The 26,908-nt window shown below is 47.2% G+C and overlaps 1 protein-coding gene across 8 annotated transcripts in view; it reads left to right on the top strand.

Annotated features, from left to right (window-relative positions):
* Positions 1-26,908, top strand: part of TSNARE1 (t-SNARE domain containing 1) — a 686,859-nt gene that overhangs the window by 153,359 nt on the left and 506,592 nt on the right. For 6 of the 8 annotated variants that reach the window (XM_026646872.1, XM_026646868.1, XM_026646856.1 and 3 more), the window contains exon 3: positions 22,590-22,711. In XM_026646872.1, the coding sequence (XP_026502657.1) occupies positions 22,627-22,711 (85 nt within the window). In that variant the 5' untranslated portion in view covers positions 22,590-22,626. Of the gene's footprint in view, positions 1-20,705; positions 20,772-22,335; positions 22,379-22,589; positions 22,712-26,908 lie in introns of those variants that run through there. The other 2 variants (XM_024213558.2, XM_024213561.2) reach the window with 2 other exon arrangements.

Below are 26,908 nucleotides of genomic sequence, written 5' to 3'. Positions count from 1 at the left end.
CACACACAAGCAAGCCATGGAGGTCGCGGGGGAAGCATTACACAGTACCAAGGGAGAGAAGCCAAACAGGTTCACCCTAAGGTTACCTGGGGGTATCCTGGTAGTGCTGCTTCCATGGCCGTGTGCAGACTGGCAGGCTGCAATGTCAGTTACTCTTAGCAAATGCACTATTTGAGATGACTTGTTTTGGCCCCTGTGCCTTCCCTTGAAGATCAGACCATTGTCTTCCCCCTCTGCCCTCTCTTGTGTTACCCAAAGCCATTCTCCTTCCAGCTGAGCAGAACTGGATGGTATTTCCTCTGCATCTCAGCATCCCCACTGCCCCAGAGCCCTCAAGGGTTGTGATGAAGTCAATTTGAGGGTATTACCATGGAATTCAGTGGTAACAGGTTCTAATTACTTCTTTCTGGCTAGATCACAGGGCCTGTACACATCCTTGAGCTCTCTGCTGCTTTTGAGACTAGTTCACTAGATCTTTTCCAGGGTGGGTTTGATTTAAATCAAATTGATTTAAATCATCATTTAAATCACTAGTCAGGAAGACTCGATTTATTCATGGATTTCTACATAAAAGTGCATTCTTGTTGGTTGCTATAACCTTAATACATATTCTTCACAACTCAGAGATAGATGTCGGTTTCATTTTTAGAAGGCACACACTATTCATTTTTAAAGTGATTTATTTTGAAAACTTTTCAGATTAGTTTGACAGGTATATCAGAAAATGAATGATTGTTTGGTTATTTCATTTACCAAAGGTGATTGAAGCAGATATTTATGAAGTCATTGGGAGGTGAACTATCTCCAATTCAAGAGGTTAATCACTAATATTTGGAGGATTTTCTTGCCATGCTGTATTAGGAGGAGAACATCACCAGACAGACATTGAAATTGTTTTATTTAACTAAAACAACAACGTTATGTAGTCTGGATTTTTTTCTTCAACAGCAAACATATAATATTTGAACAAAACAAGCATATGAATTTTTGAATTTAGTTAAACATTCAAGTTTTTTAAAATCAGGTTTGTTTTTGTTAAAATTGTTTTTAACTAAAATAGTTAAATGAAATATTTAGAAAACAAAACAAAAATTAAATTGACTATGTCAGCCAGGTCAACATGAGAAACTTTAAATATTGGCTTCTGCAGCTAACTCAGTCATCTTCAACTTCATTTTCCTGTTTGTTCATAATCTGGAAAAGAAAAACAAGCTTTCTTGCTTTTTCAGGTCCCAAACGATTTCTCAATTGGGAATGAATGAGTCCAAAGGAAGAAAATACTCTTTCTACACTGGCAGAAGAAGCTACTGCTGTTAAAAGAGAGATTATCACTTCAACAATCTCTGAATCCAAGTGCTTAAGTGACTTCCACCTTCATTGGTGTGACTTTCTTTAAAACATCATCAGCAAACATTTCTTGAATGGTTCCTATACCCAAACTGGGTCTCTTTTACGGCCTGCTGCCATTTATAGATTTTCCCTTCCAGTTAGAGAATGGTATGGTAGATCTCAAATCAATGAAGGCTACACTTGGAAAGACCTCAAGACTTTTGGAATATGCTGCTCAAACCGTTTCACTTTTGTTTCTACTTCCTGTCCCTCCCTTCTCACATTTATTTCCAGACTTCTTCTCCTTGTCCAGCGCTATTCCACCCCCAACAATCTTCTGTTCATTGAACTTTTTGAAACTTTTCACTTTTAGAGAGAGGTGAGGGATTGACTCTGTGTACACAAATTAGCAGAGGGACAATAGGGTTGAGGTCTGTTATTTCTCACCTCTATATATTTATTTATTTATTTATTTAAATACATTGTTGCTGCTAACAAGCATGTTATCTCCCGAGGCACAAATCCACAGTTTGAGAACTGCAAAACTAAGCATGTCTGAGGGTAGCTTCTAGACCAGTGGTCTCCAAAGTGGGGTGCGCAAGAGGATCCTTCGGGGTGCGCGGCAGGAGGAGCGCCGCCGGAGCAGAGCCGCTTTTTTTTGTTTTTTTCCCTTCTGCAGTTCGGCCGGGAGTCCGAGCGGCTTTTTTTTTTTGCTTCGACAGTTCGGCCGGGAGCAGGGGGTGCGTGCTCAAATTTTTTTTACTGATGGGGTGCGCGATCAAAAAGGTTTGGAGACCACTGTTCTAGACTGAGCACTGAGTCCCATTGGGTAGATAGAAAGATTAACCAAATAATCTATACAGAAGCCCCTGGAACCCCATAAAATTGGGTCCTTAATCCATGAACTATTAGAACTCATTTACAAAACTTTTCTTAAACATTACATGAATATATTGTCTCATCCTATAGAATTAGAAGTTATAATCCCTATTCCATGATGAGAGATCTGTGAGCTATAATGTGTCTTAATTAAAACTCTTTAGATAGGTTTTTTCCTCAAAATGCATTTTATCAAAAAAATCCAATTGAAATAAAAATCCGTTTTTTAAATTTTTTTTTAAAAAAACCATTGATTTTTATCCACCCTGATCTTTTCCCCTTAGACCAGGGGTTCTCAACCTTTTTCTTTCTGAGCCCCCCCAACATGCTATAAAAACTCCCACGGCCCACCTGTGCCACAACAACTGTTTTTCTGCCTATAAAAGCCAGGACTGGCATTAGGGGGTGACAAGCAGGGCAGTTGCCCTGAGCCCCACGCCACAGGGGGCTCTGCAAAGCTAAGGTACTTAGGCTTTGGCTTCAGCCTCAGGTGGCGGGGTTCGGGGCTCTGGGCTTCAGCCCCATGTGGTGGGGCTTCGACTTTCTGCCCTGGGCCCCAGCGAGTCTAATGCCAGCCCTGCTTGGCGGCCCCCCTGAAACCTACTCGCGCCCCCCCCCCGGGGGGCCCTGCACCCCTGGTTGAGAACCACTGCCTTAGACCATGTATCTTTTCTTGGGTTCCCCCACATTATCCTGTCCGGTTATCCTGCTTCCCTGACCACTCCCTTTTAACTGGTGATCTGCCTCTCTCCCGTTGCCTGCAAGAGTCCCCCCAGGACTCTGTGCTAGACTCTTTCCCCAATTACGTGTATTGTAGCAGCACCGACAAACCCCAACCAAGATCAGGGCACCATGTGCTGGGCGCTAGATTTACACAGAGTAAAGCGACAGTCCTTGCCCCGAAGAGCCCTAAATAGACAAGACAGGCAAAAGTGTGGGAGGACAAACAGGCACAGAGAGGGGTAATGTGCCAAGGTCTCCCAGCAGTTCAATGGCAGGGCCATGACTAGGACCCAGAATTTCCTACCCACCCACGCTGCCTTTTGTTGCGGCTGACTCAGAAAGCTGGCTGTCCAGGAATGCCCGAGAGAAACTCTCCATGTCGCATTCCCATGGCCTGATTCTCAGAGATGCCGAGCACCTCCAATTCCAGCTGAAGTCAGGGAGAGCTGTTCGCACTCAGCTCTTCCGGACTTCAGGTCTTCAGTCTCTGGAGCCATCCAATCCCTGCTTCCTTTCTTCTTTTTCCCCACACCCACCTCCCCATCCAAACCCTTTAAACAAACAAAGAAAAGCGGTGGGGGGATGGGGGAGTGATTGCAAGAGGTTTTCATAATATTGTGACCTGAAATTTTAAAATCAGCTTAGAGGGAGTGTGAAGAAAAGTTGCAAGTTTTTTGTTTTGGGGGGGGGGGGGGGGGGGGGGGGGGGGCGGGAAATTCCTTGAATCCCTTTTAATACCTTTCCATTTTACTTTCCTTCCCTTCCCCCCCTTGCTTTAGTTAGTTTCCCAATTTACCAATAATGAGGAACTGGCTATTTGACAGTGAGTATTTGGACTGAGGCTTTGTCTTCACTGAAGAAAAAAAAAAAAGAAGGGTAACATTACCTGGAGATAGCATCTTGAGGTGAAATCCTACTTGAGTCAAGGCCCGGGTAGTTTTAACGTCCATGTAGCTAGGCAAGGTGGTCAACCCTATACCCAGTCTGTCTCCCACTTGGGGTTGACCTCAGCCGGCTACATCAAGATAAATTTGAAACTGCCAGGCATTGTCTCCACTAGGATTGTACATCAAGGTAGCTAACTTGATGTAAGCACAGCTTTTTTGGCAGTGAAGATAGACTGAATTGATGTTTGGGAGCTGATTGGTAGAGTCTCTTTTGTCCTGCATTTCTTCCATTTGCTTTGTGGAGTCTGAGATTTTAGTGACTTTTTTTGTAAAGCACTTATTGTTCAAGTCTTGGTGTTTTATCTCTTTTGTGACTCAGACCCATTAGCGAGGTGTTAGTTTCCCCCTCCGTATTCATGCATTGCTTCCCTTGTTGCTATCAGGTGCTGTCTGGGCATATCAGTGGGAGAATAAATCCCTAAGTATGCAGCTAACAAACCTGAACCAGAACCTCGGGTAGCCAGCTGAGATGAGGCTTTTCATCTTCTCCAGTTTATAATTGACAACCTGTTCCTTTTCTGTAACTCTTGGAATGGTTGACAGATATGGTTAGCTCGGTATAGCGTTAGCGCGTATGTTGGTTTTGAAGAATGGAATCTGTCTGCGTGATCTTGGGCTTCTTTTGGACACACACAACCAAATAAATAAATAAATTGCACTCATTATAAGTTGTTTTAAACAGTGGCTGACTGATAAGGAGTTTGCCTCTTTACGCTACCTTGTGTTGTCAGCAGTCTTCTCTGTGTCCCTCATAAACTTTTTGATGAAAGAGACTTTGAGATAGAAACTCAGATAGAAACTTTGACAGCAAAGCACTTATAAGGAGAAGATCAATCCAGTCATCTAGACCCTCTCTTCCTTCTTCCCTGATTGATGTGGGATTGTTCCCTACAATGTATTAGAATATTATCCGGTGCTTAGTTGAATTTATTATTGAGTAACTCGGGTGCTGGGTTCTTCCATCAATTCCCTTGGGTGAATATTTCACATTCTAAAAGATTCTATCTCACACAAATTCACCTTCACTTTCTATGCATTCAATTTCCTTGGATCGTCCTCGCAATTCCTCTCCCTCCTGCATCTTCATCCCTTTTCAAATAACTGCCGAGAGTTATCATATCCAAATTATTTGTACTTTGGCCAGACTATACTGCACATATTTCTTCCAATCCTTCCTGATAAATGGATGGGTGTCTTAAAAAAATGTGGGTTTAGATCATATTTTCCCTTCTAGTTTGCAAAACTGTTTGGTTTCTTGCCTGTGGACATTCTGTGTTACCGTCATTTCAAATAGTTGCTTGCATGATGGACAGGAAGCATCAGGGCTTGCTTATGCCACTTGGCGGTAACAAAAATAGTTTTCAAAATGTGCCACTCTTATGGAAAGATGTTTTTCTATTAATCAGTAACATTTGAAACAAAGGCAGTCCAAGCCCTGCATTATCTCATGACGGCAGGAGAAGAACTTCCAGTCCTAATACAGCCGCTGTGAAATGAAGTGGGGATCTTACTTGAGGGGGTGACTCTGAAAAAGATTTGGGGGTCCTGGTGAATAATCAGCTGTCATGAGCCCCCAGTGTGATGCTGTGGCCAAAAGGGCTAATGCTATCCTGGGATGCATAAAGGGGGGAATCTCAAGTAGGAGTGGAAAGGTTATTTTACCTCTGTAAGTTCTCTGGGGCAGCGACTGCTCTTTATTGTGTTTGTATAGGGCCTAGCCTAGCACAGTGGGTTGATCTGGTTGAAGCATCCAGGCATTGACACTCTTAATGTTCAATAATAGGTCAGAACTTGCACGGGGGAGAAGGGGGTGTCATGTACTGTACAGTCCTGTGTGCCTTTGAGAACCGCGAGCATTGGAAAATCATATTACTGTGCTTTGTTGTTACAGTATTTCAGCAATGGTATATTTTTCTTTATTCAAAATACAAGCACTTTACTTCACACCAGTCTCAACTGTGATTGGGGGCCGGAGGAAATGAGGAAAAGGATTTGAAAAATCACTTCTTATCACTCAGCCATTTAAAAACTGGCCAGGCCACCACCCCGTAGGGAATGTACTGTGTAAAGAACACTGCCCTGACTGAGGGAGGGGAAAAATGACTGCTCAATTTTTTTATTCCCCTTCTTCCACTCTCTCTGATCAGCACTTGTCTACACCGACAATGTGTCGACCTGAGTATGTCAACCTAAGCACTATGCCTCTTGCAGAGGAGGAATTATTAAGTTGGCGTAGCGGGTGACTTACATTGGTACGAGTGACATTTTAGTGTAGACGTTTACAGAGTTAGGTCGACGTAAGCTGCCTTGCGTCGACCTAACTCTGTAGTGTAGACCAGGCCTTAGAGAACTCCAGATTAGGGTTTCCAGGTGTCCGGTTTTTCACTGGAATGCCCGGTCGAATAGGGACCCTGGTGGCTCCGGTCAGCACTGCTGACTGGGCCATTAAAAGTCCATTTGGTGGGGCTGGCAGGCTCCCTATTTGGCTCTGCACGGCTCCCTGGAAGCGGTGACATGTCCCTCGGCTCCTAGGCAGAGGCATGGCCAGGGAACCGTGGCCAATGGGCGCTGCAGGGGTGGCACCTGCAGGCGGAGGCAGCCCACAGAGACACTTGGCTGTACCTCCGCCTAGGAGCCAAGGGACACTTCGCAGCTTCTGGGGAGCCCTCCGAGGTGAGTGCCGCCTGTAGCCCGCACCCCTCACCTCCTCCCACACCCCAAACCCCTGCCCCAGCCCTGAGCTCCCTCCTTTACCCAAACTCCCTGCCCCAGCCCAGAGTACCTTCTGAACCCTAAACCCCTCATTTCTGGCCTCACCCAGGAGCCTGCACCCCCAGCCCAGAGCCCGAATCCCCTCCAACACCCCAACTCCCTGCCTCAGCCCAGAGCCGCTTCTCACACTCCAAACCCCTTGGCTCCACCCCCGAGCCCGGAGCCCCCTCCTGCACCCCAAACCCCTCCTCCGTGGCCCACCCCAAAACCTGCACCCCAACCCCCTGCCCCAGCCCGGTGAAAATGAGCAAGTTGGTGAGGGTGGAGGAGAGTAAGCGACGGGGGGGTGGAATGAGTGAGCGGGGGCGGAGCCTCGGAGAAGAAGCAGGGTAGGGGCGGGACAAGAGTGTTTGGTTTTGTGCGATTAGAAAGTTGGCGATCCTAATCCAGATTGAAAAGATATATGTGGGGAGAGAAGTGATCAGAGGAATTATTCACCACTTGAAGAGGTCCCTTCTTTTCCTCTCTTTATTGTCCATAATAATGAATCTGCTTTTCCCTACTAGTTAAGATCTTCTCTGAGATATGGTAGAGCTAGATTTACTCCTTTTAATGATCTCCAATTAATAAATTATCTCCTTTTACTTATATTATATTATATTTAGAGGGACCTTTCAGATCCTTTGCATTTCATAAAGGATGTTGTTGTTTTTGAATCCTGGCTGAACTGCATGCTTTTAAAAATTTGTTTCTGTCTCTGACATCCTATGCGCTAATTTACAGCCCAGTCAGTCTGGGGCACGTGGCAGTGGGAGGAGTAGTTCAGGGAACATTAAAGCATGTTAAAAATAGTGAAAACGTAAGAAAGAAAATTGTGGCATGGGGGGAGGTTAAAAAAACAGTTTTGTGAGTGGTATAATGCACAGAGTTCTAGAGGCTTGAATTAATCAGAAGGGTTATATTAGGAATGCATTGGGCTTTAGGAGCCAGGTTGTCATCCTGTTCTCTGATCTCTGCTCCGCTGCTGACTCACTATGTAGCCTCGGTCAAGCCACTTCACCTTGTCCGTAAAACGGGGCTAATATTTTATTCTTTACTTCACAGGTGTGTTCCGTTTCAGTGTGCAAACCAGGGGATTGAGTGCATCTCGGCTGCTAGGTTCTATCCATGGCTTTAAAACGTCAATGCATTATGTACCATAGCGGGATGCGTTCTCAGTGAACGGCTCTCTTTTAATTAATTTAGAGACGTAAATAAGAAAATTTGTACTTGTGATCTGAGATTCCAGTAAAAGGCCTCTGCTGGGTGAATTAAAGAGTGGCTGTAGGAGCACATCTGGCAGCCAGAAGGGAGAAATTCTGGAATAGACCTGATTTTGTCCAGCAGTGGGTGGTCTCGAGCACAAGCTCACCCTCTTCTCTTTCCTTTTTTCAAGGAAGGGTTTGTACATAAGATCAGTGGCTGTAAGCATTAGCTGGATGCAGTGTTTCTGACATGTTATGTGGGGATCTGAGAGTAAATGTTGCTACTTTATCATTCTGACAGCTCTTGGAATGTGTGTGTGGTTTTGGCATCCAGGCGAGGGACTAAGAAGTCAGACTCACAAAAATTAGGGATAAAAATGGTCTCTGTCACTTGTTCACCTGCAGAAGGTTCTTTGGTGCCTTTGTCTTGACCAACGTTAAATGACTCCAGTGATGGCACTTGCATCTGGGAGGGGGAAGACTATGTCACAGTCTGAATGATTTCACCCTTAGGAAATGTTACCTGTTGTTCACCTGTATCTTTCCTTTGCTCAATTTCACCCTCCTTGGACCATATTTAACCACTCTCCTCCCTCCTTACTTCTTACAGCTATTTGGAAATATTTCAGGGGAGTATCTTCCACTAATTGTTAGATAACAATAACCATTCTACAAAAACAACAGGGAGTCTGGTGGCACCTTAAAGACTAACAGATTTATTTGGGCATAAGCTTTCGTGGGTAAAAACCTCACTTCTTCAGATTTTTACCCACGAAAGCTTATGCCCAAATAAATCTGTTAGTCTTTAAGGTGCCACCAGACTCCTTGTTGTTTTTGTAGATACAGACTAACACGGCTACCCCCTGATACTTAATAACCATTCTGTTATCCTTCACGGCGTTCAAAATGTTCACAGATAACATCCCTTGCCGACCCTATCTCCTATTTTCAGTAGGGAATCTGAAGTGAAAAGGTTAAGGGAGTTGTTCATGGCTTCCCTGTGAATTGTTGCTGGAGCACTCCAGAATTCTTATGTCCACGTTGCCACGTTTTTCTATTGGACCATACTACTACGTCTTTAGCCATGTCCAAGAAGTATTTCTAGAGAGGCTGCCCATGAGTATCCGTGTTGGTACAGACCTGTGCTTGAAGAGCTTCTCAGAAACCTTGCACTTGCAATTACAAGTTCTTCCTGTGAGCAGTTGGAATGGGGGGCTTGGAGAACAGTATGTTTAGTGGTGGGAGCAGGACATCTAGATGTAGTAATCCACGATTCTGTCATTTTAAACATGCTGTCTGCCAGGTGCCTCCTTCCCACAAAGTGGGATTCTCAAATTTAACTGTGGTCTAAGCATCTGTGTGCCTGTCTCTGCAATATCTTCCTCACTAGCTCCTTTATCCTGTTGATATCTGATGCCAGTGCACAAACACTGATTGTATCTATTAATTTGAACAAGTGTAACACCCCCGTCTCTGTTTATGTCTGCATATGGATCATCCAAAGTTAATAGCTTTGCTCCGGCTACACAGGAGCAAATTACAGCGCCTGATTCCCACCCCCTTCTTCCCTCCTCCCTGTTCTTTTACAGCAGTTTTGCATTAATATTCATAATCCATAACCAGCGAAAAGGAAGATGAAGCCTGGATTCCTGAACTGACTTGAAATTTAATTTTGCTGTTCACTGAAATATGTAATACTTCTGTGTTTGCTTAGTGCAGTGATAGATTAAGACTGTTCTACATGCAGGGTTCACAAAAAAACAGACAGCATGGCATGAAATGGCAAAGAGAAGACGGCACTACAAAAAACCCAACCGATTAACCCAGGCGACGGCTCAGTGCAGCAAAGATGGGAACATTTTGGAAGTAAACTCTCTCTCTTCCTCTGCCATTTTCTCCTGGGAGTAAGAGAAGGGGTGTTGGACCATTAGCTAGGCTTCAGTTAAAACAGAACCTCACACCATGGTCAAGTGAACTGATAATGCCTTTCAGGAGCAGATCTCAAAACTGTTTTATTTCCATTATCTAAGCCTGATGGCCATTGCAGCCTTGTTGGTTGGTATGGCCTAGAAGATAAGCAATGGAAACCAGTGTTTAGATGCTGGTGGCTCAGACTCCAGAAGCGTTTTCAGTATGTTGCATAAAAGATGATGGATTACTCCTTTATTCCCCAAGATCTACTCTCCCTCCCTCCCTGTTGGGCCATGCTATTGAGCTAACTACCAAAGTATCCTAAAACCCTAACTGCTCCTATGAGAAAAAAAATCTTGTGCCTAGAAATAGACCTTATAACCTCTGAATCCCACCTGCTTATTGTGCCATGCTGCTATCCCTGGGAACCCAGCTGCTCCATTGCACCTAGTCTATGAAACTTTTGTGATGTCACTGATGGAGGACGTCTTCTGGTCACCACAGATGGCTGCTCTTGCTTCTCTGGAGTTGAAATTGTCAGCAGTGGGGTCCGCAAGCCAGTGATGGCCAAGCTAGGCAAAATACATTCAGTGCACAGAGTCCTAGAAGGCATCTAAGGCATAGTCTACCCTGTATATCTCAGTACCCCACAGTGACTTCAGTACCACCCCATTAGCCTCTCCACCTGAGCCGAACTACCCAGCTCCTGAGAATCATGTGCAATGATAGCCACAATGAACAGATCAAAGGCTTTCAATTACTTTGGAGGACTTAATTCCTGGACGAGATGTTTCCATGTTTGGAAAAACCGAAGGATGTAATGTCCTGAAAGGAGCCTCTCCGTGTTTCTGACAAGGTCTTTGGAACAACAAAAGAAGCTGCTTCCCTCATGCTGGGTTTTACTTTAAGCCCAGTGCATGCAGATGTAGGATTTCGGGTATCTACACAGCACTGACTAAACCCCCAGGCAAAGCAGCCATGATCAAGTGTCTGTGCTTTGAATCAAGGAGTTCCCAGTCACCCGGAACAGCCCAGGGATCTTACCCATCCCTCTAGAATCTCCTGAAGATCAAGCTGTTTTGTATCGAGTTCTAGCTATAAAGAGCACACCCCAGTCTCTCTTCGGTTGTATTGTTCTAAGTTTTGGGGCAACTTGTGCTAGAGACTGTAGGCTCATTAGGGCTTGGCCTCTGTTACTTGTTCAGCACATCTGGCTGCTTGGACAGCCATGCATAACTGTGCCAGAGTAAGAATGATAGATGTTGACAGCTGGTGGCCTTGGCAAGAGATTAGCCAAGGCCACTAGATAAGCCATTGGAGCCTTCGAGAAAGAATTCCAGTCTATAACAAGGTTGAGACACCTTGGTGGAGCAGTGTTGATGGGGAGTCTTGCAGCATCTCTGCCTTTGCCATGGAGACATAGCACTACTTCCATCTCTAAGCACCTTTCACCAGCATTGAAATTAATTTGGAAACCAAAGTGGGGGTGGGGGAGGAAATACCCAGTGTTATCTGGCTCCCTGCTCATCCTGTCCCAGAACTCTTGGGACACTAGTTCTGGATAACTGCACTGAGCAGTCATTTGCTGCAAGTAATTTTGAAGCTTTTAAACATTTTGCTTCTTAAACTTGCCTTGTACTAAGCCGCCAGAGAACTGAATGTTAATATTGCAAGCATCACAGAAGAACTAAAAGCATAAATTAGCTTAAAGACACACTTTTTTTTAAAGTTATCCCATTACAGCTATTCTGATTGACCTCTGACACATTCGGTATGAAGCTCATCGAGAGCATAGGGATTCGTGCAATTATACCAACTCAGTGTTAAAACCAGTGATTTTCAGAAGAACTCTGGCAATAGATCTTGTTCAGAAATTCAGGATCTCTGAGGAAAAAGAGTGGCATTTCTCCAGGTGATATTCCAGAACGATATAGTTTTTTTAATAATTGAATAAATCCCTGAAAACAAAAGCCTGGAAAGTGACATGACTCCAGCATAATTGACAGATTGGAGCCTGGAGAACAAACCATTTGGAAAGGACTTGGAATTAATATTAATATTATACAAATATATGTGGTATATCTCACCCAATGATCTAAAAGCATTTCAGTGTTAGTAAGTTTAGCTTCACAGCATCCTTGCAAGGCAGGTCAATGTAATTCTATCCATGTTACAGGTGAGAAAACTAAGATTTAGGTGTTAAGGTCAATATTTTCAGAAAATGCTCAACTATCCCCTTTTGAAAATGGTCTGTGGTCTGGAAAACAGGCCTTATAATGAGAACTTAAAGAGGATCAATCTACTTAGTTTATCGAAGAGGAAGTTAAGAGACAATGTGATCAGTAAAAAGAACAGGAGTACTTGTGGCACCTTAGAGACTAACAAATTTATTAGAGCATAAGCTTTCGTGGGCTACAGCCCACTTCTTCGGATGCATATAGAGTGAAACATATATTGAGGAGATATATATACACACATACAGAGATCATGAACAGATGGGAGTTGTCTTACCAACTCTGAGAGGCCAATTAAGTAAGAGAAAAAAAACTTTTGAAGTGATAATCAAGATAGCTCAGTACAGACAGTTTGATAAAAAGCAAGTGTGAGAATACTTACAAGGGGAGATAGATTCAATGTTTGTAATGGCTCAGCCATTCCCAGTCCTTATTTAATCCTGAGTTGATTGTCTCTAGTTTGCATATCAATTCCAGCTCAGCAGTCTCTCCTTGGAGTCTGTTTTTGAAGTTTTTCTGTTTTAAGATAGCCACCCGCAGGTCTGTCATAGAATGGCCAGACAGGTTAAAGTGATCAGTCTGTCACCTACATAGGAGGCACGTATCTTGGTTCTTCAATCTAGGAGGCAAAAGTATAGTAAGACCCAAAGGCTGGAAGCTGAAGTCTGCACAGTTCAAACTGGTAGTAAGATGCAATGTTTTAACTGTGTGGAACAGCTCACCGAAGGATGTGGTTTATTCTTCTTCACTTGGAATCAAGAATGGATGCCTTTCCAAAAGATATGCTCTCGTTCAGCTAAAGACTGTAGAGTCTGATGCAGGGATTAGTGGTGGAATTTTCTGGCCTGTGTTATATAGGTAGCCTAGATGGTCCCAATGGTTCCTTTTGGTTTAAAATCTATTAAGAAGAGTGTCAAGTTGGTCACCCAAAAACACTGTTACAAGTCACTTCTGAAAACCTTGGGTTTTACAGCAAGCCTTTAGCAGAGGTGGGAACAGAATGTGGAAATTCTAACTCCTAGGCTGTTGCTCTAACCACTGCCCATACTCAAGGATTAAGATAATCCTAATCCTGAGGTGTATCTGATAAATTGTTCATGTCTGAGAAATAAACTGGGACCTAGTTCTGGAACTTTTTGCTGTGACCCTGCCATTCCCCAGGTAGGAGAGATGCTAATGGAGGAACAAAGCGCCACCACAGCCTCTCCCTGTGAAACTCATGGCAGCAAAGTGAATCCATAAATAGAGCACCACCCTCCTAGTGAACAACTTTTTTCCTAATATCCAACCTAAACCTCCCCCACTGAGACCATTACTCCCTGTTCTGTCACCTGGTACCACTGAGAACAGTCTAGATCCATCTTCTTTGGAACCCCGTTTCAAGTAGTTGAAAGCAGCTATCAAATCCCCCCTCATTCTTCTCTTCTGCAGACTAAATAATCCCAGTTCCCTGAGCTTCTCCTCATGAATCATGTGCTCCAGACCCCTAATAATTTTTGTTGCCCTCTGCTGGACTCTTTCCAATTTTTCCACATCCTTGTAGTGTGGGGCCCAAAACTGGACACAGTACTCCAGATGAGGCCTCACCAATGCCGAATAGAGGGGAATGATCACGTCCCTCGATCTGCTGGCAATGCTCCTACTTATACAGCCCAAAATGCCATTAGCCATCTTGGCAACAAGGGCACACTGTTGACTCATATCCAGCTTCTCGTCCGCTGTAACTCCTAGGTCCTTTTCTGCAGAACTGCTGCCTAGCCACTCGGTCCCAAGTCTGTAGCAGTGCATGGGATTCTTCTGTCCTAAGTGCAGGACTCTGCACTTGTCCTTGTTGAACCTCATCAGGTTTCTTTTGGCCCAATCCTCTAATTTGTCTAGGTCCCTCTGTATCCTATCCCTACCCTCTAGTGTATCTACCACTCCTCCCAGTTTCGTGTCATCTGCAAACTTGCTGAGGGTGCAATCCACGCCATCCTCCAGATCATGAATGAAGATATTGAACAAAACCAGTCCCAGGACCGACCCTTGGGGCACTCCGCTTGATACTGACTGCCAACTAGACATGGAGCCATTGATCACTACCCGTTGAGCCCGATGATCTAGCCAGTTTTCTATCCACCTTATAGTCCATTCTTCCAGCCCATACTTCTTTAACTTGCTGGCAAGAATACTGTGGGAGCTTTGCTAAAGTGAAGGAATAACATGTTCACTGCTTTCCCTTCATCTACAGAGCCAGTTATCTCGTCACAGAAGGCAATTAGGTTAGTCAGGCATGACTTGCCCTTGGTGAATCCATGCTGACTGTTTCTGATCACTTTCCTCTCCTCTAAGTGCTTCAGAATTGATTCCTTGAGGACCTGCTCCATGATTTTTCCAGGGACTGAAGTGAGGCTGACTGGCCTGTAGTTCCCCGGATCCTCCTCCTTCCCTCTTTTAAAGATGAGCACTATAATAGCCTTTTTCCAGTCATCCGGGACCTCCCCCGATCGCCATGAGTTTTCTAAGATAATGGCCAATGGCTTTGCAATCACATCCGCCAACTCCTTTAGCACCCTCGGATGCAGTGCATCCGGCCCCATGGACTCGTGCTCGTTCAGCTTTCCTAAATACTTTTCTCACAGTATTGCTCATCCCAAGTTTCCACAAATCATGAATCAGGGTCCCCAAAATCTAAAGATTTTAAATAAAAAAAAAATTGTGATTATTCTCATTTGCCTCCTGGTTTTGAGCCGGTAGGATTCACATTTTCAAACTTTTCTCCCCAACCATGATGGCTAAAAACGTACATTTAAAAAAAAAAAATCAAAGCTGAGATCCTGTCAGGATCCCATGACTCTGGAGGCTGGAGCTTTAAGAAAAACACCAAATATCACAAAATTCACTGAGGGTTCCGAAGACTGAGGGAACACCGTATTCTGGGATTAACATCACTTGATGGAGAGACTTATGTGGAAGAGGGCAGGCCTGTGGAAGTAGATTGAATGAAGCTGATCTGGGAGCTGTACATTCCACTTCCCTGTGCCTGCTAAGCCCCCTCTAGTAGATTGGGCGCTGCCACCACTGCCCTCTCTTGTGGGTCTCAGGCAGGGACTCTTGCCGCGCTAGGTAAGAGCTCTGGCAATTGGAGTGGCTGATGGTAAGTATGATGCTCCCTCACCATGCTCTAAGGCCACACCCCATTTCTTGTTAGTGCCATCACTGCTTGGGCTGCGCTAGCCTCCTTTGATCACCCTCGCAGGGGGATGTTGTGGCCCCTTTCCACCAGTTCAGCCTGCTTTGGTGGACTTTCCATCGCTGGAAACCGACCCCGTGTCTTATGGTGGCCTCACTTTGAAGTGAAGCTAGCTTTTGAGCGATATGCAGCGCAGAGCAGGCTACGGCCCCGATCCTGGAATGGGATCTGTGCAGGCAGAGACTGGCTGTGTGCAGGCCCAGGAATCTGCCCACACAGATTGGATGGCAGGATCAGGCCCTAATAATTCAAGAACAAGCCAGAGTCCTCAGCCTTTTATTCCCAGTGATGTGAGCAGGGAAGCTGTAGTTTTCTTAGATTCCTCCCGTGCCCCTCTGTCTGCATCTCACCTGTCTAGACGAAGACTCTGCCTGTCCCATCAGTGAGTGCTGGGCTATCCTGACCTAATGGGAAGATAATTGAGTATTTAGTCCCTGCTTTACAGCTCCCTTTTCATTAGCTGTATGTGAGTGAGTGGTTTGTCTGCCACACGTGGCTTGTCCACCAGGAGTGATTCCAGTCTCTCTCCTCTTTGAGCCATTAGGCCCATATACAATCTCCGCTAACTCAGGATTTCCAGCGCTGTATCCGCTCCCAAGCAGATGGTGTCCCCTGCTACCCAGCCCCCAACACACCCTCAGGAAAACCTTGGGTCTGGTCCATTAGGCAACAGAGTCTCTCAGTTGGCATTAATAACACAATTCAGAATAAAGTTGTGCTGTATCTTGTCAAGCTTCCCATTGGAAGGATAAATAGCAGAGGAATTAGGAGGGGTAATTGGGTGTCTCATTCTCCACACCACCCCTTTCTTTACCCAGGGCCACCCAATTGCGGGGTGGGGGTGGCAGAGCAAAGCATTTAACAAAAGTTCTCACTAACTCCTAGACTGTGTCTCTGAAGATCAGAGCTCACTGTGCCAGCCCTCATGCTGGTCTCCTCTTGCTCCTCTCATGACTTCTTTCCTCTAGCATTCCTGCCTCCCTTTCCTAATTCCATTCCCAGCTGGAGGGCAGGGCAATCCTAGGACTTTGCTTCCATTCAGAAGGGAGGAAGTGAAGATCCAGTAGTTAGGCCATAAAGTGGTAGAGTTCAAGGCCAGAAGTCTGACCGCCTGTATATCACAGGCCACCAACACCACTCAGCACCTGCACACTAAACCCAACAGCCAAAATTAGTATGACTAGACTACTATATGCCACAAGGAGAGAACAGGAGGGACCAAGATGCACCAATGCCCGAGGCCCCCTCAAAGTCAGGGAAATGATGAAGTGAGATATACCCAGATAATCCTGGTAAGTGACGCACACCCACATGCTGTAGAGGAAGCTGGAATCTCTTCCCCCCCGCTCCCCAGGTCACTGCTAATCTGATTTGGGGGGAAATTCCTTCCTGACCCCACACGTGGCGATCTGTTAGACTGTGAGCAAGAACCAGCCAGCCAAGCCCCTGAGAGAGAGAGAAAGCTCAGTGCCACGTGAGAGCACTGGCCCTCCCCGCCCAATGTCCTCTCTCCAGCCATGGCCATCCCTGATGCTTCAGAGGAAGGAGACAAAAATACCAAACCAAACCAAACCAAACCGAAAACCCTCCCAGAAAACATGGGTGGGGAAGGAATAATCCCTTCCTGACCCCTGGCAGTGGCCAGTTGGAAACCTGGAGCATGAACTTTAGGAACATAAGACAGAAACCAGAGGGCTGCTGAGCCCTGCCCCCACCATCACAAGCAACCCTATCACACAGTCACAGTCATCAGTTTCTCCTCTATCTCTCTCTCAACTAATTAAGTTGTTTGCTCCCACAGCTCCTGTTGGGAGTCTGTTCCAGAACCTCATCCCTCTGAGGGTTAGAAACCTTCTTCTAATTTCCAGCCTGAATTTGTTTGTGGCCAGTTTATCCCCATTTGTGCTTGTGCCAGCATTGTCCTTCAGTTTAAATAGCTCTGCACGCTCCCTGGTGTTTACCCCCTGATGTATTTATAGAGGGCAGTCATATCCGCGCTCAGCCTTCTTTCTGCCTGGCTAAGCAAGTCAAGCTCTTCCAGTCTCCTAGGAGATAACTGGGTCTGTGGATGAGGGGAAAGCAGTGGATGTGTTATTCCTTGACTTTAGCAAAGCTTTTGATACGATCTCCCACAGTATTCTTGCCGCCAAGTTAAAGAAGTATGGGCTGGATGAATGGACTGTAAGGTGGATAGAAAGCTGGCTAGATCATTGGGCTGAACGGGTAGTGATCAATGGCTCCATGTCTAGTTGGCAGTTAGTATCAAGCGGAGTGCCCCAAGGGTCGGTCCTGGGGCCGGTTTTGTTCAATATCTTCATTCATGATCTGGAGGATGGCGTGGACTGCACTCTCAGCAAGTTTGAAGATGACACTAAACTGGGAGGAGTGGTAGATACGCTGGAGTGTAGGGATAGGATACAGAGGGACCTAGACAAATTAGAGGATTGGGCCAAAAGAAACCTGATGAGGTTCAACAAAGACAAGTGCAGAGTCCTGCACTTAGGACAGAAGAATCCCATTCGCTGTTACAGACTTGGGACCAAATGGCTAGGAAGCAGTTCTGCAGAAAAGGACCTAGGGGTTACAGTGGACGAGAAGCTGGATATGAGTCAACAGTGTGCCCTTGTTGCCAAGAAGGCTAACGGCATTTTGGGCTGTATAAGTAGGAGCATTGCCAGCAGATTGAGGGACGTGCTCATTCCCCTCTATTCAACATTGGTGAGGCCTCATCTGGAGTACTGTGTCCAGTTTTGGGCCCCACACTACAAGAAGGATGTGGAAAAATTGGAAAGAGTCCAGCGGAGGGCAACAAAAAGGATTAGGGGGCTGGAGCACATGACTTATGAGGAGAGGCTGAGGGAACTGGGATTTTTTAGTCCGGATAAGAGAAGAATGAGGGGGGATTTGATAGCTGCTTTCCACTACCTGAAAGGGGGTTCCAAAGAGGATGGATTTAGACTGTTCTCAGTGGTAGCAGATGACAGAACAAGGAGTAATGGTCTCAAGTTGCAGTTGGGGAGATTTAGGTTGGATATTAGGAAAAACTATTTCACTAGGAGGGCGGTGAAGCACTGGAATGGGTTCCCTAGGGAGGTGGTGGAATCTCCTTCCTTGGAGGTTTTTAAGGTCAGGCTTGAGAAAGCCCTGGCTGGGATGATTTAGTTGGGAATTGGTCCTGCTTTGAGCAGGGGGTTGGACTAGGTGACCTCCTGAGGTCCCTTCCAACCCTGATATTCTATGATTCTATAGGACAGGTCCTCCATTCTCCTGACCATCCTCATAGCTCGTCTCGCCACCTGTTTCAATTAAAATTCATCTTTCTTGAACCTGGGTGACCAGAACTGCACACAGTATTCCAGGTGAGGTCTTACCAGAGCCTTGTGCAATGGCATTAATACGTCACTGTCTCCACTGGAAATGCCTCTCCTGATACATCCTAGAATCACATTTGCTTTTTCACAATCATATCACATTGCTGGCTCATAGTCATCTTCTGATCGAGCCGCACACTCAAGTCTTCATCCTCCTCTGTCGCTTCCACGTGGTGAACCCCCAGTTTGTAGCAGAAATTCTTAATGTTAGACCTTAAGTGCATGACCTTACATTGTATTATTTCTGTCACTAGCCTGGGACTCAGAAGACCTGGGTTCAGTTACCTGCTCTGCCGCAGACTTCCCATGTGATCTTGGGCAAATCACTTAGTCTCTCTGTGCCTCAGTTTCCCATCTGTACAATGGGGATAACAGTCTTGCCCTGCCTCACAGAGGAGTTGTGAGGATAAGTAAATTAAGGATCATGAGGCGCCCAGATACTGCAGTAATGGGGGTTAGAAGTAAGGCTACTCTTCGGCAGAGGTATTTTTAGTGAAAGTCACAGACAGGACGTGGGAAATAAACAAATCACGAAAACGTAGACAGGACCAGCGTTAGGGGGTAGCAGTCAGGGCAGTTCCCTGGGGACCCCCGCCACAGGGGGCCCTGTGAAGATAAGTTACAGGTGGCGGGGCTGAATTAGTGGAATTTTGAGGAAGTCACAGAGGGCTCATAAAATCGCAGAATCCGTGACTGATTTTAGCCTTAGTATAAGTAAGGCTACGAGTCTGTCACAGATTCCATGACTTTACTGGACCGCTGTGACTTCTTCAGCTTCAGCGTGCCACAGCAGCAGGGCTGGAACAGCTGTCAGCCCCACCCCCCCCCCCCGCCCAGGAGCAGAAGCCTGGGGCCAGGTCGGCCCGCAGAGCCAGTGTTTAGCTCCTTCTGCCGGCACAGTGGCCCAGGGCTGGTGGTCCCGGTGGTCAGCCCCCACCACCAGAGCAGTGGCCGGGTCAGCCCCCAGGGCTGGTCAGGAGCAGCTCAGGGCCCAGGGTCAGCGGTCAGCCCGTGCTGCAGGAGCAGCGGCCCCAGGCTGCAAGAGCAGAGGCTGCCACTGCTGGGGGCCCCCAGGACTGATGATCAGCCCACGCCGCCAGAGCAATGGAGCAGCAGCCGGGGCTGGAGCAGTGGCAGGTGTGGGGTCCCATTTTTAGTCCCCCTAACACCCCTCCCCCCAGTGTCTTTAGTAAAAGTCACAGACAGATCGTGGGGTTCTGTGACTTTTTTGTTTATTGCCGTGACTCGTCTTTGACTTTTACTAAAAATACCTGTGACAAATTCTTGGTTATAAGTATCTAGATGGAAGTGTTGTCTCGTAGTTAGAAGAGGGGTCTGTGTTGTGAGTCCTAGCTTCTGTTCCCAGCTCTGTCACTCTGTGCTGCAGTTTTACTCAGCCGAAAACGTACCTACTTCATGGGGATGTTGAGGCCTAATTCATGTTTGTAACGTGTATTGAGATCCTCAACTGAAAGACACTAGAGCAGTGTGAGGAACTGTGTTTACTGTTAGAGGTCTATCAGTTATGCTTTTTTTATTGGTTCGTGCCTTTTGACTCCTGTACTCAGTTTCTTTTTCACTGTAGCTTCTCTTGTCTGGCTTCTCGGAGCTGAATCTCCCTTTTGGCTTTAGGGCTATTGCAGTTTCGTTCCTGGGGGCCAACTGTACTGGAGGCTGGTTCTGCCACAAGGTCTAGGAATCTCTTGGCACATCCCCTCTGTGCAGGAATGCGGCTCCGCTGTTGGATGAGATCTGCAACTTGACAGGGAACTGGAGTGCAAATGGGAGTCGATTAGTCCTTGGGTTTTTTTTTTTCTTTTCTTGAGGCAGAGAGAAATTGCACAGCTCTCCGTTTGTGTGCCTTTGCGCCAGTCGGAAAAGGGCAGTAAGTGGCTTCCTGGAATGCCATGGATTCCATTGCCCACACTAACGGCAGCAGTACTTTTGCCTGGTGTCTTGAAGCTTAAAAGAAAAAAACGTGCAGCAGCTGCCTGCGGCCAAAGTCCAAGTGGAGGTGTGGGGTCTGGAGACTCTGCTCTTCCTGCAGCTGATTGAAATGAAGTGCTGCGGATTCACTGCAACAGACTTCGCCTTCTGCTGCAGGCTTTGGTAGCTGGTGCCATGAATAAATTGCAATGAATAATTCCTACAGAAACTGCTCTTTCGGACCTTCGATACACCTAGGCTAGGTAATTCATAGATAACTCCAGACTTGTATCTTTCCAAAACGGGGCACATGTGTTATCCCCATTATACGCACAGGCAAACTGAGGCACCAAGCAGGCGTCTTTCTTGCCTGAGGTTACACATCGAGTCGCTGGGAATAGAACCCCAGGTCTGCTGACTCCCCGCCTCCTGCCCCAGCTGCTTGGACCCAGGGCCGGCTCCAGGCACCAGCCCACCAAGCATGTGCTTGGGGCGGCACCTGGAGGGGGGCGGTGCGGCGCTCTGGCCCGAGAGCAGGGCCGCGACTGGGCTCGCCGCCCTCCTCCCGGCACTCCGGCCGCCGGGGAGAGCGGAGCCCCGGCCGGGCTCGCCGCCCTCCCCCCGGCGCTCCGGCCGCTGGGGAGAGCGGAGCCCCGGCCGGGCTCGCCGCTCTCCCCCCGGCGCTCTGGCCGCCGGGGAGAGCCGGGACCCGGCCGGGCTCTCCGCCCTCCTCCCGGCGCTCCGGCCGCCAGTGGAGCCGCGGCGGGCTCACCGCCCTCCTCCCGGCGCTCTGGCCGGTCGGGGATAGCGGGCCTGCGGCCGGGCTCAGCGGTCTCCCCTGCCGCGCTCCCAACCGGGGGCGGGGGGCGGGGGGCGGCAAGAGGCTTTTTTGCCTGGGGCGGCAAAAAAGCCAGAGCCGGCCCTGCTTGGACCACGCTGCTGGTGTATGTACTTGGGGGGTGTCTGGGTTTTTATTATACCCTTCAGCCAAACATGCATCTTAAGTGCAGACACAGCTACTTGGCTCCCAGTTCCTGCCTTCTCTCATGCTGCAGGCCCCATTTCCAGTGAAGGGCTCCCAGCTGAGCAGGGACAGGAAAACCATTGTTGTATGGTCCTTGTCACCCTCTCAGCAGGGAATCTACTGTCACAGCCATCAGCCCCATCTGCGGCCATCAGCCCCTCCATCCACTGTCCTTCTTCCTGGCCTCACCACCACAAGCAAGGAGAAGGGGCTGCCATTTCCAGTTCTGCTCCCTGGGAGTAGGGGAGCCAGCACTACTTCTCATGCTGCTCCTTCCCCTGTTTGCCGCTTCTGCCACTTCCTGGCTACCTACCAACCCTGCCTTAGCATGTTGGTCCTTATTTCTTTGGGCCATCAGGTTCCCAGGGCCTCCAGGGTAAGTCATGTGTGGCCCTTCGAGTCCTGGGAGCCCTTTGAAATAATCTAAGGCTTCTGGGGCAGAGGTGGGTGCGTGTTGCAGAGGCAAGGAGGAGATGAAGGAGGAGATTTAGGCTTGCAGCTGCCAGAACTGTATTGAATTCAGTCTATTGCTGCTTGATGCAGCATCTTTTTACAGGCAAGGAGAAATAACTCTGGCTGCAGTTTTTGTACTGGAGGCCCAGGAGATTATGATATGGCCATAAACTGTCTCTCTAGAGCTCGTCAAGCCTGCAGTGTGACGGATGGACTCCTGTCCAGCTCTGTAGCGAAAATGCTGCAGAAGGCAATGGCTAATTTCCTTTGCTAACACTCCCCTGCACTCGCCTTCCATCCGAGGATCTCAAAGCACAGTGCACACGGTAAAGAATGAAGTCTCCCAACCCCCGACGAGTGGTGTTATGCTCATTTAAGGCACAGAAAGGGGAGGTGATTTACCCAAAGTCACACAGCGGGTCGGTGGAAAGGCCAGGGACATAACTCAGGAGACCTGACAACCCTCCTCACCCCCCGGTGCTCTACTCTCACTAGTGGTGGACAAGGTTACTAGGGAAGCTCTGGGCTTTATTTCCTTTGCAGGGTCTTTTAGGCAATGCTTGTGGACTTTAGCCAACTGTTCTTTCTTTGTGTCCTTTTTCAGCCTTAAGAGAAAATCTGCATTCACCGCCCCGTAGAAAATGTCTTATGGTTCCATTGATGGGAGCGGATTCGGAAGCCGGAACCCCTTTGGAGGCCCATCGAGACAAGGATATCAGCCCCTAGGTAAAGTATTGATTGCGTGCTATAATTTGCCCTTCATGACTAAGCCGGGGAAGGCAGTTTTAATTGCTAATGTATAACAAGGCTGATGGATCTCAGTCGCCAAATGCTACACTATATGGTAGATCATTTTGTGTGGTGATTAGGCACAAGGACGTCAAGTTAAAGATCTCTTCTAGCTCCTCTTCTCTGACTTCAGTACTGAGAGCCAGACAGAAGATGTGAGTTGCTTTCCAAGTGGTCTCACAACACGTCAGAAAATATCAAGACATGTCATGCAATAAGTCATAGGAATGTAGCATTGCCTGGGCAAATTATATTGTTGGTCCATAGTCCCTCCAGTAGCCAGTACCTGATGCTTCAGAAGAAAACATACATCCCACCACTGCGTACCTAGTTACTATGCAGTGCTATGTAGTGGGTGTAGGTACGTGATTGTTCCCTGACCAGCATGCTGCCCCCTCAAAGTACATGATTTAATTGTTCAATCTTTTAGGGCTATCTTGTGCAACCCTTATGTTGAGGATCAGTTATGCAAATAATCCTGACTTCAGTGGGGCTGCTCGCATGAGTAATTACTGTCCAACAAGACTAAGGGCTTGTCTACGTTGCTGGGTAACACGTGCTACTGGGGTGTGATTTCCAAAGCGCACAAATGTGTTGCACATTAATTGACCCGTGCAGATCTTGCTGGTGCACTAAAGGTTCCTTAGTGCACTTAAAATGACAGATTAATAGAGCTGAAGGCCAGAAAGACCAGCAGATCATCTAGTCTGACCTCTGGTCTCTCCCGGGCTATCAGCACCACCCAGCACCCGCACACTAAACCCAATAACAGAAATTAGACCAAAGTATTACAGCCCACAGGAGACAAGACTATTATGTGCCACAGGCAGAGCTAGGAAGGACAGAGGTGCACCGGTATTTGAGGCCCCTGCAGTGGCAGGCCAATGATGAAGTGAGATATATCCAGATAATCCTGGCAAGAGACCTGCACTCTCATGCTGTAGAGGAAGGTGAAAAACCCACAAGGTCACTGTCAGTTTGACCCAGGGGAAAATTTATTTCCCTATCCCACATATGGTGATCGGTTAGACCCTGACCATATGAGCAAGAACCAGCCAGCCAGCCAAGCACCTGCGAGAGAGAGAATGCTCAGTGTCACCTCACAGCCCTGGTCCACCCTATCCAGTGTCTCATCTCTCGCCATCTGCATCCCTGATGCTTCAACGAAAGGGGACCAAAAACTCACCCTGAATACATTGCAGGAGAGCAGGGGAGAAATCTCTTCCTGACCCTTGCAGGTTGACCGTCTGAATCCTTGAAACATGAGCTTTTAGTAATATGACACAAACAGGAAGTGATCCCCAGGGCTGTGTGCTGAGCTCTGTCTCCTATCATCACAAGCAGTCTTGTGATACAATGGCACTCATGAATTTGGCCAGCTCTTTCTGATTAAGTTGTTTGGACTCATGGCTCCTATTGGGAAGCTGTTCCAGAACCTCACCCCTCTGATAGTTAGAAATCTTCTTCTAATTTCCAGCCTGAATTTATTCCTGGCAATGTATCCCCATTTGTGCTTGTGCAAGCATTGTCCTTCAGTTTAAATAGCTCTTCACTCTCCCTGGTGTTTACCGCCTTGATGTATTTATGGAGAACAAACATATCCCCTCTCAGCCTTCTTTTTGCTAGGCTAAACAAGCCTAGCTTCTCCAGTCTCCTCTCATAAAATAGGCCCTCCATTCCCCTGATCATCCTAGTAGCACTTCTCACCACCTGTTCCAGTTTGAATTCATCTTTCTTGAACAGTAACATACTGCTATTCCAATTGAAGTGCAGCACGTTAGTGTGCTTTAGAAATCACATCACGATAGCGCGCATTGCTGTACTGTGTAGACAAGCCCTTAAGGATTGCACAGTTGGGCTCTTAATTTGCACTGCTACTGATGTTGACAGTGGTCTCAATCTTATTTAGCTCCAGAGACCATATTTAATTCAGTAATGTCTTGCAACAGTGAGTTCCCCAGGTTGGCTTGTGGTCTAGGTGAAGAAATATTTTTGTGATTCTATAGTTCCAGCTCTGTAATATCATTGGATGTCTGCCTTGTTCTAATATAATAGGATGTGTGGGGAATGCTGGGGGCTGATCAGTTTTCACCGTGTCCTCAGTCTTGGGGCGTGATCGAGTTACTGTGTTGCATGTTATGATGCTTGCTTTTGCAGGTTGCATGGTGGCTCATTCTGTTGGGTTTGATTCATGTATCGGTCATTGAACTAGTGCATATAACGTGACTAGCACGTGAATTTCGTGTACGGCATTGTTTGCCATATAAGTTCAGCTGGGGTCTTTTGCTTGCAGTGTTTTTAGAGGCATTTGCGGGGACTGGAGATAGAGCATTTCACTGGCAGACATAGGATTCTGTTCCTGTCTTCCAGGTGTATTTACAATTGGAATGATGTGCAGAGGGAAGCTGGGCATGATGCGTTCACTGTGGGTACTTTAACTCACGGGGATGCTGCATCTAATCTGTGCAGTGTGCTATTACATTACAGCAATGGGAACAGAGAGTCACTCGGTAAATACATGCAAACCCAGAAATAACATTTAGCAAATGGCTGCCCTTTATTTTTTTTAACCAAAGCTCAGAAATAGTCTCCCTGTCCTCCCACCCCCGTCTTTCCTGGGGGGCTTTGGAAATGATAAAGTAAAAAGAGGCAAAGCATCCGGATGTCAACCTGTATGTTTTAAATGGCCTCTAATGCACAGTGCGAGGCTGCGCTTTATAAAAGCAAACTCATAATACAATTATCATAACACAAAGGGCAGCTAATGACTGCGACCTCGTGCTTTAGCTTTCTGAAAGAGTTTGTTCTTGTGCCTGCCCTCCTCTGAGGCAGACAGTTATAGGAAACGTTGCTCCCGATGGGTATTGCGGGGCGGGGGGGAGGGGGGGAAGAGGGGAGTGGTGGACTCTGTTCTGCTCAGATACCACGGTAATGAGTGAGCTGTGGAAACCTGGAGAGAGCAGTGGACAGGAGCATGGGTGGTCTACAGCATTACTGATGGCAAGGCTGGTTTCTCTCCATTCACAATGAGGGGGAGCTGATTCCTTGGTGCGTTCCCATGTGTGCAGAGTGGGGTATCCTAGTGGATAGTCCACCTGGTGGTCCTAGAGCAGGGGCGGCCAACCTGAGCCTGAGAAGGAGCCAGAATTTACCAATGTACATTGCCAAAGAGCCACAGTAATACGTCAGCAGCCCCCAATCAGCTCCCCCACCCCCAGCACCTCCCACTCACCCGATCAGCTTTCCCCCTCCCTCCCCGCACCTCCCGATCAGCTCTTTCGTGGTGTGCAGGAGGCTCTGGGGGGGAGGGGGGCGAGCGAGGGCACGGCAGGCTCAGGGGAGGGGGCAGGAAGGGATGGAGTAGGGGGCAGGGCCTGTAGCAGAGCCAGGGGTTGAGCAGTGAGCACCGCCCAGCACATTGGAAAGTTGGTGCCTGTAGCTCCAGCCCCGGAGTCGGTGCCTATACAAGGAGCCGCATATTAACTTCTGAAGAGCCGCATGTGGCTCTGGAGCCACAGGTTGGCCACCCCTGGACCAGAGCAACATGGAGAGGCTGTGATGCAAGGAAAGATCCACACCCCTAGAGTTGCTGCGATAGGCTTGGCAAAGAGGAGGGAGGAGGACCCAGCCTATCCCAAGCCCATCCTAAACTCAATGCACACGCCCCCTATGTAACTTTGCTTTCATTGTGCATCTTCAGCACCACTGGAGGGCTGATGTTTGCCATCTTAGCAGGAGACCAAACTACTTTGTGTACATTGCTATACAGTGGGTGGAAACACTCAGATGTTCCAGAAAGAGGGCTCAAAAACGGACCTAGATAGGTGCTTTTTGGAGTTTTAAAGTCTACATATTTTATTCTAGGGACGACATCAGTTTAAAAATCATCCATATTAAACCAGCGAATTGTCTTTCCTTCTGCTTTGGTCACCTATATATAATTAGTGACAGAGGGGTTTTATAAACCCCATTTGCTTGTCACAGTTTGTGCTGGTTGATTTAGTGTGAAATTCACCCCTGCGCAGAGGGCCAGCATGAAGCCTATGCGCCATGGTAAAGGCTTTGTGCTAGCACTTTGCAAATGGGCTGCAAATGTTCCAGAAGGAATGTTTCCTTGTGTCCAATCAGGTGTTG

The sequence above is a fragment of the Terrapene carolina genome, unplaced genomic scaffold (genome assembly GCF_002925995.2).
Source record: "Terrapene carolina triunguis isolate 2854851 unplaced genomic scaffold, T_m_triunguis-2.0 Scaffold58, whole genome shotgun sequence".
Lineage (NCBI taxonomy): Eukaryota > Metazoa > Chordata > Testudines > Emydidae > Terrapene > Terrapene triunguis.
This window is presented reverse-complemented; position numbering and strand designations above follow the sequence as displayed.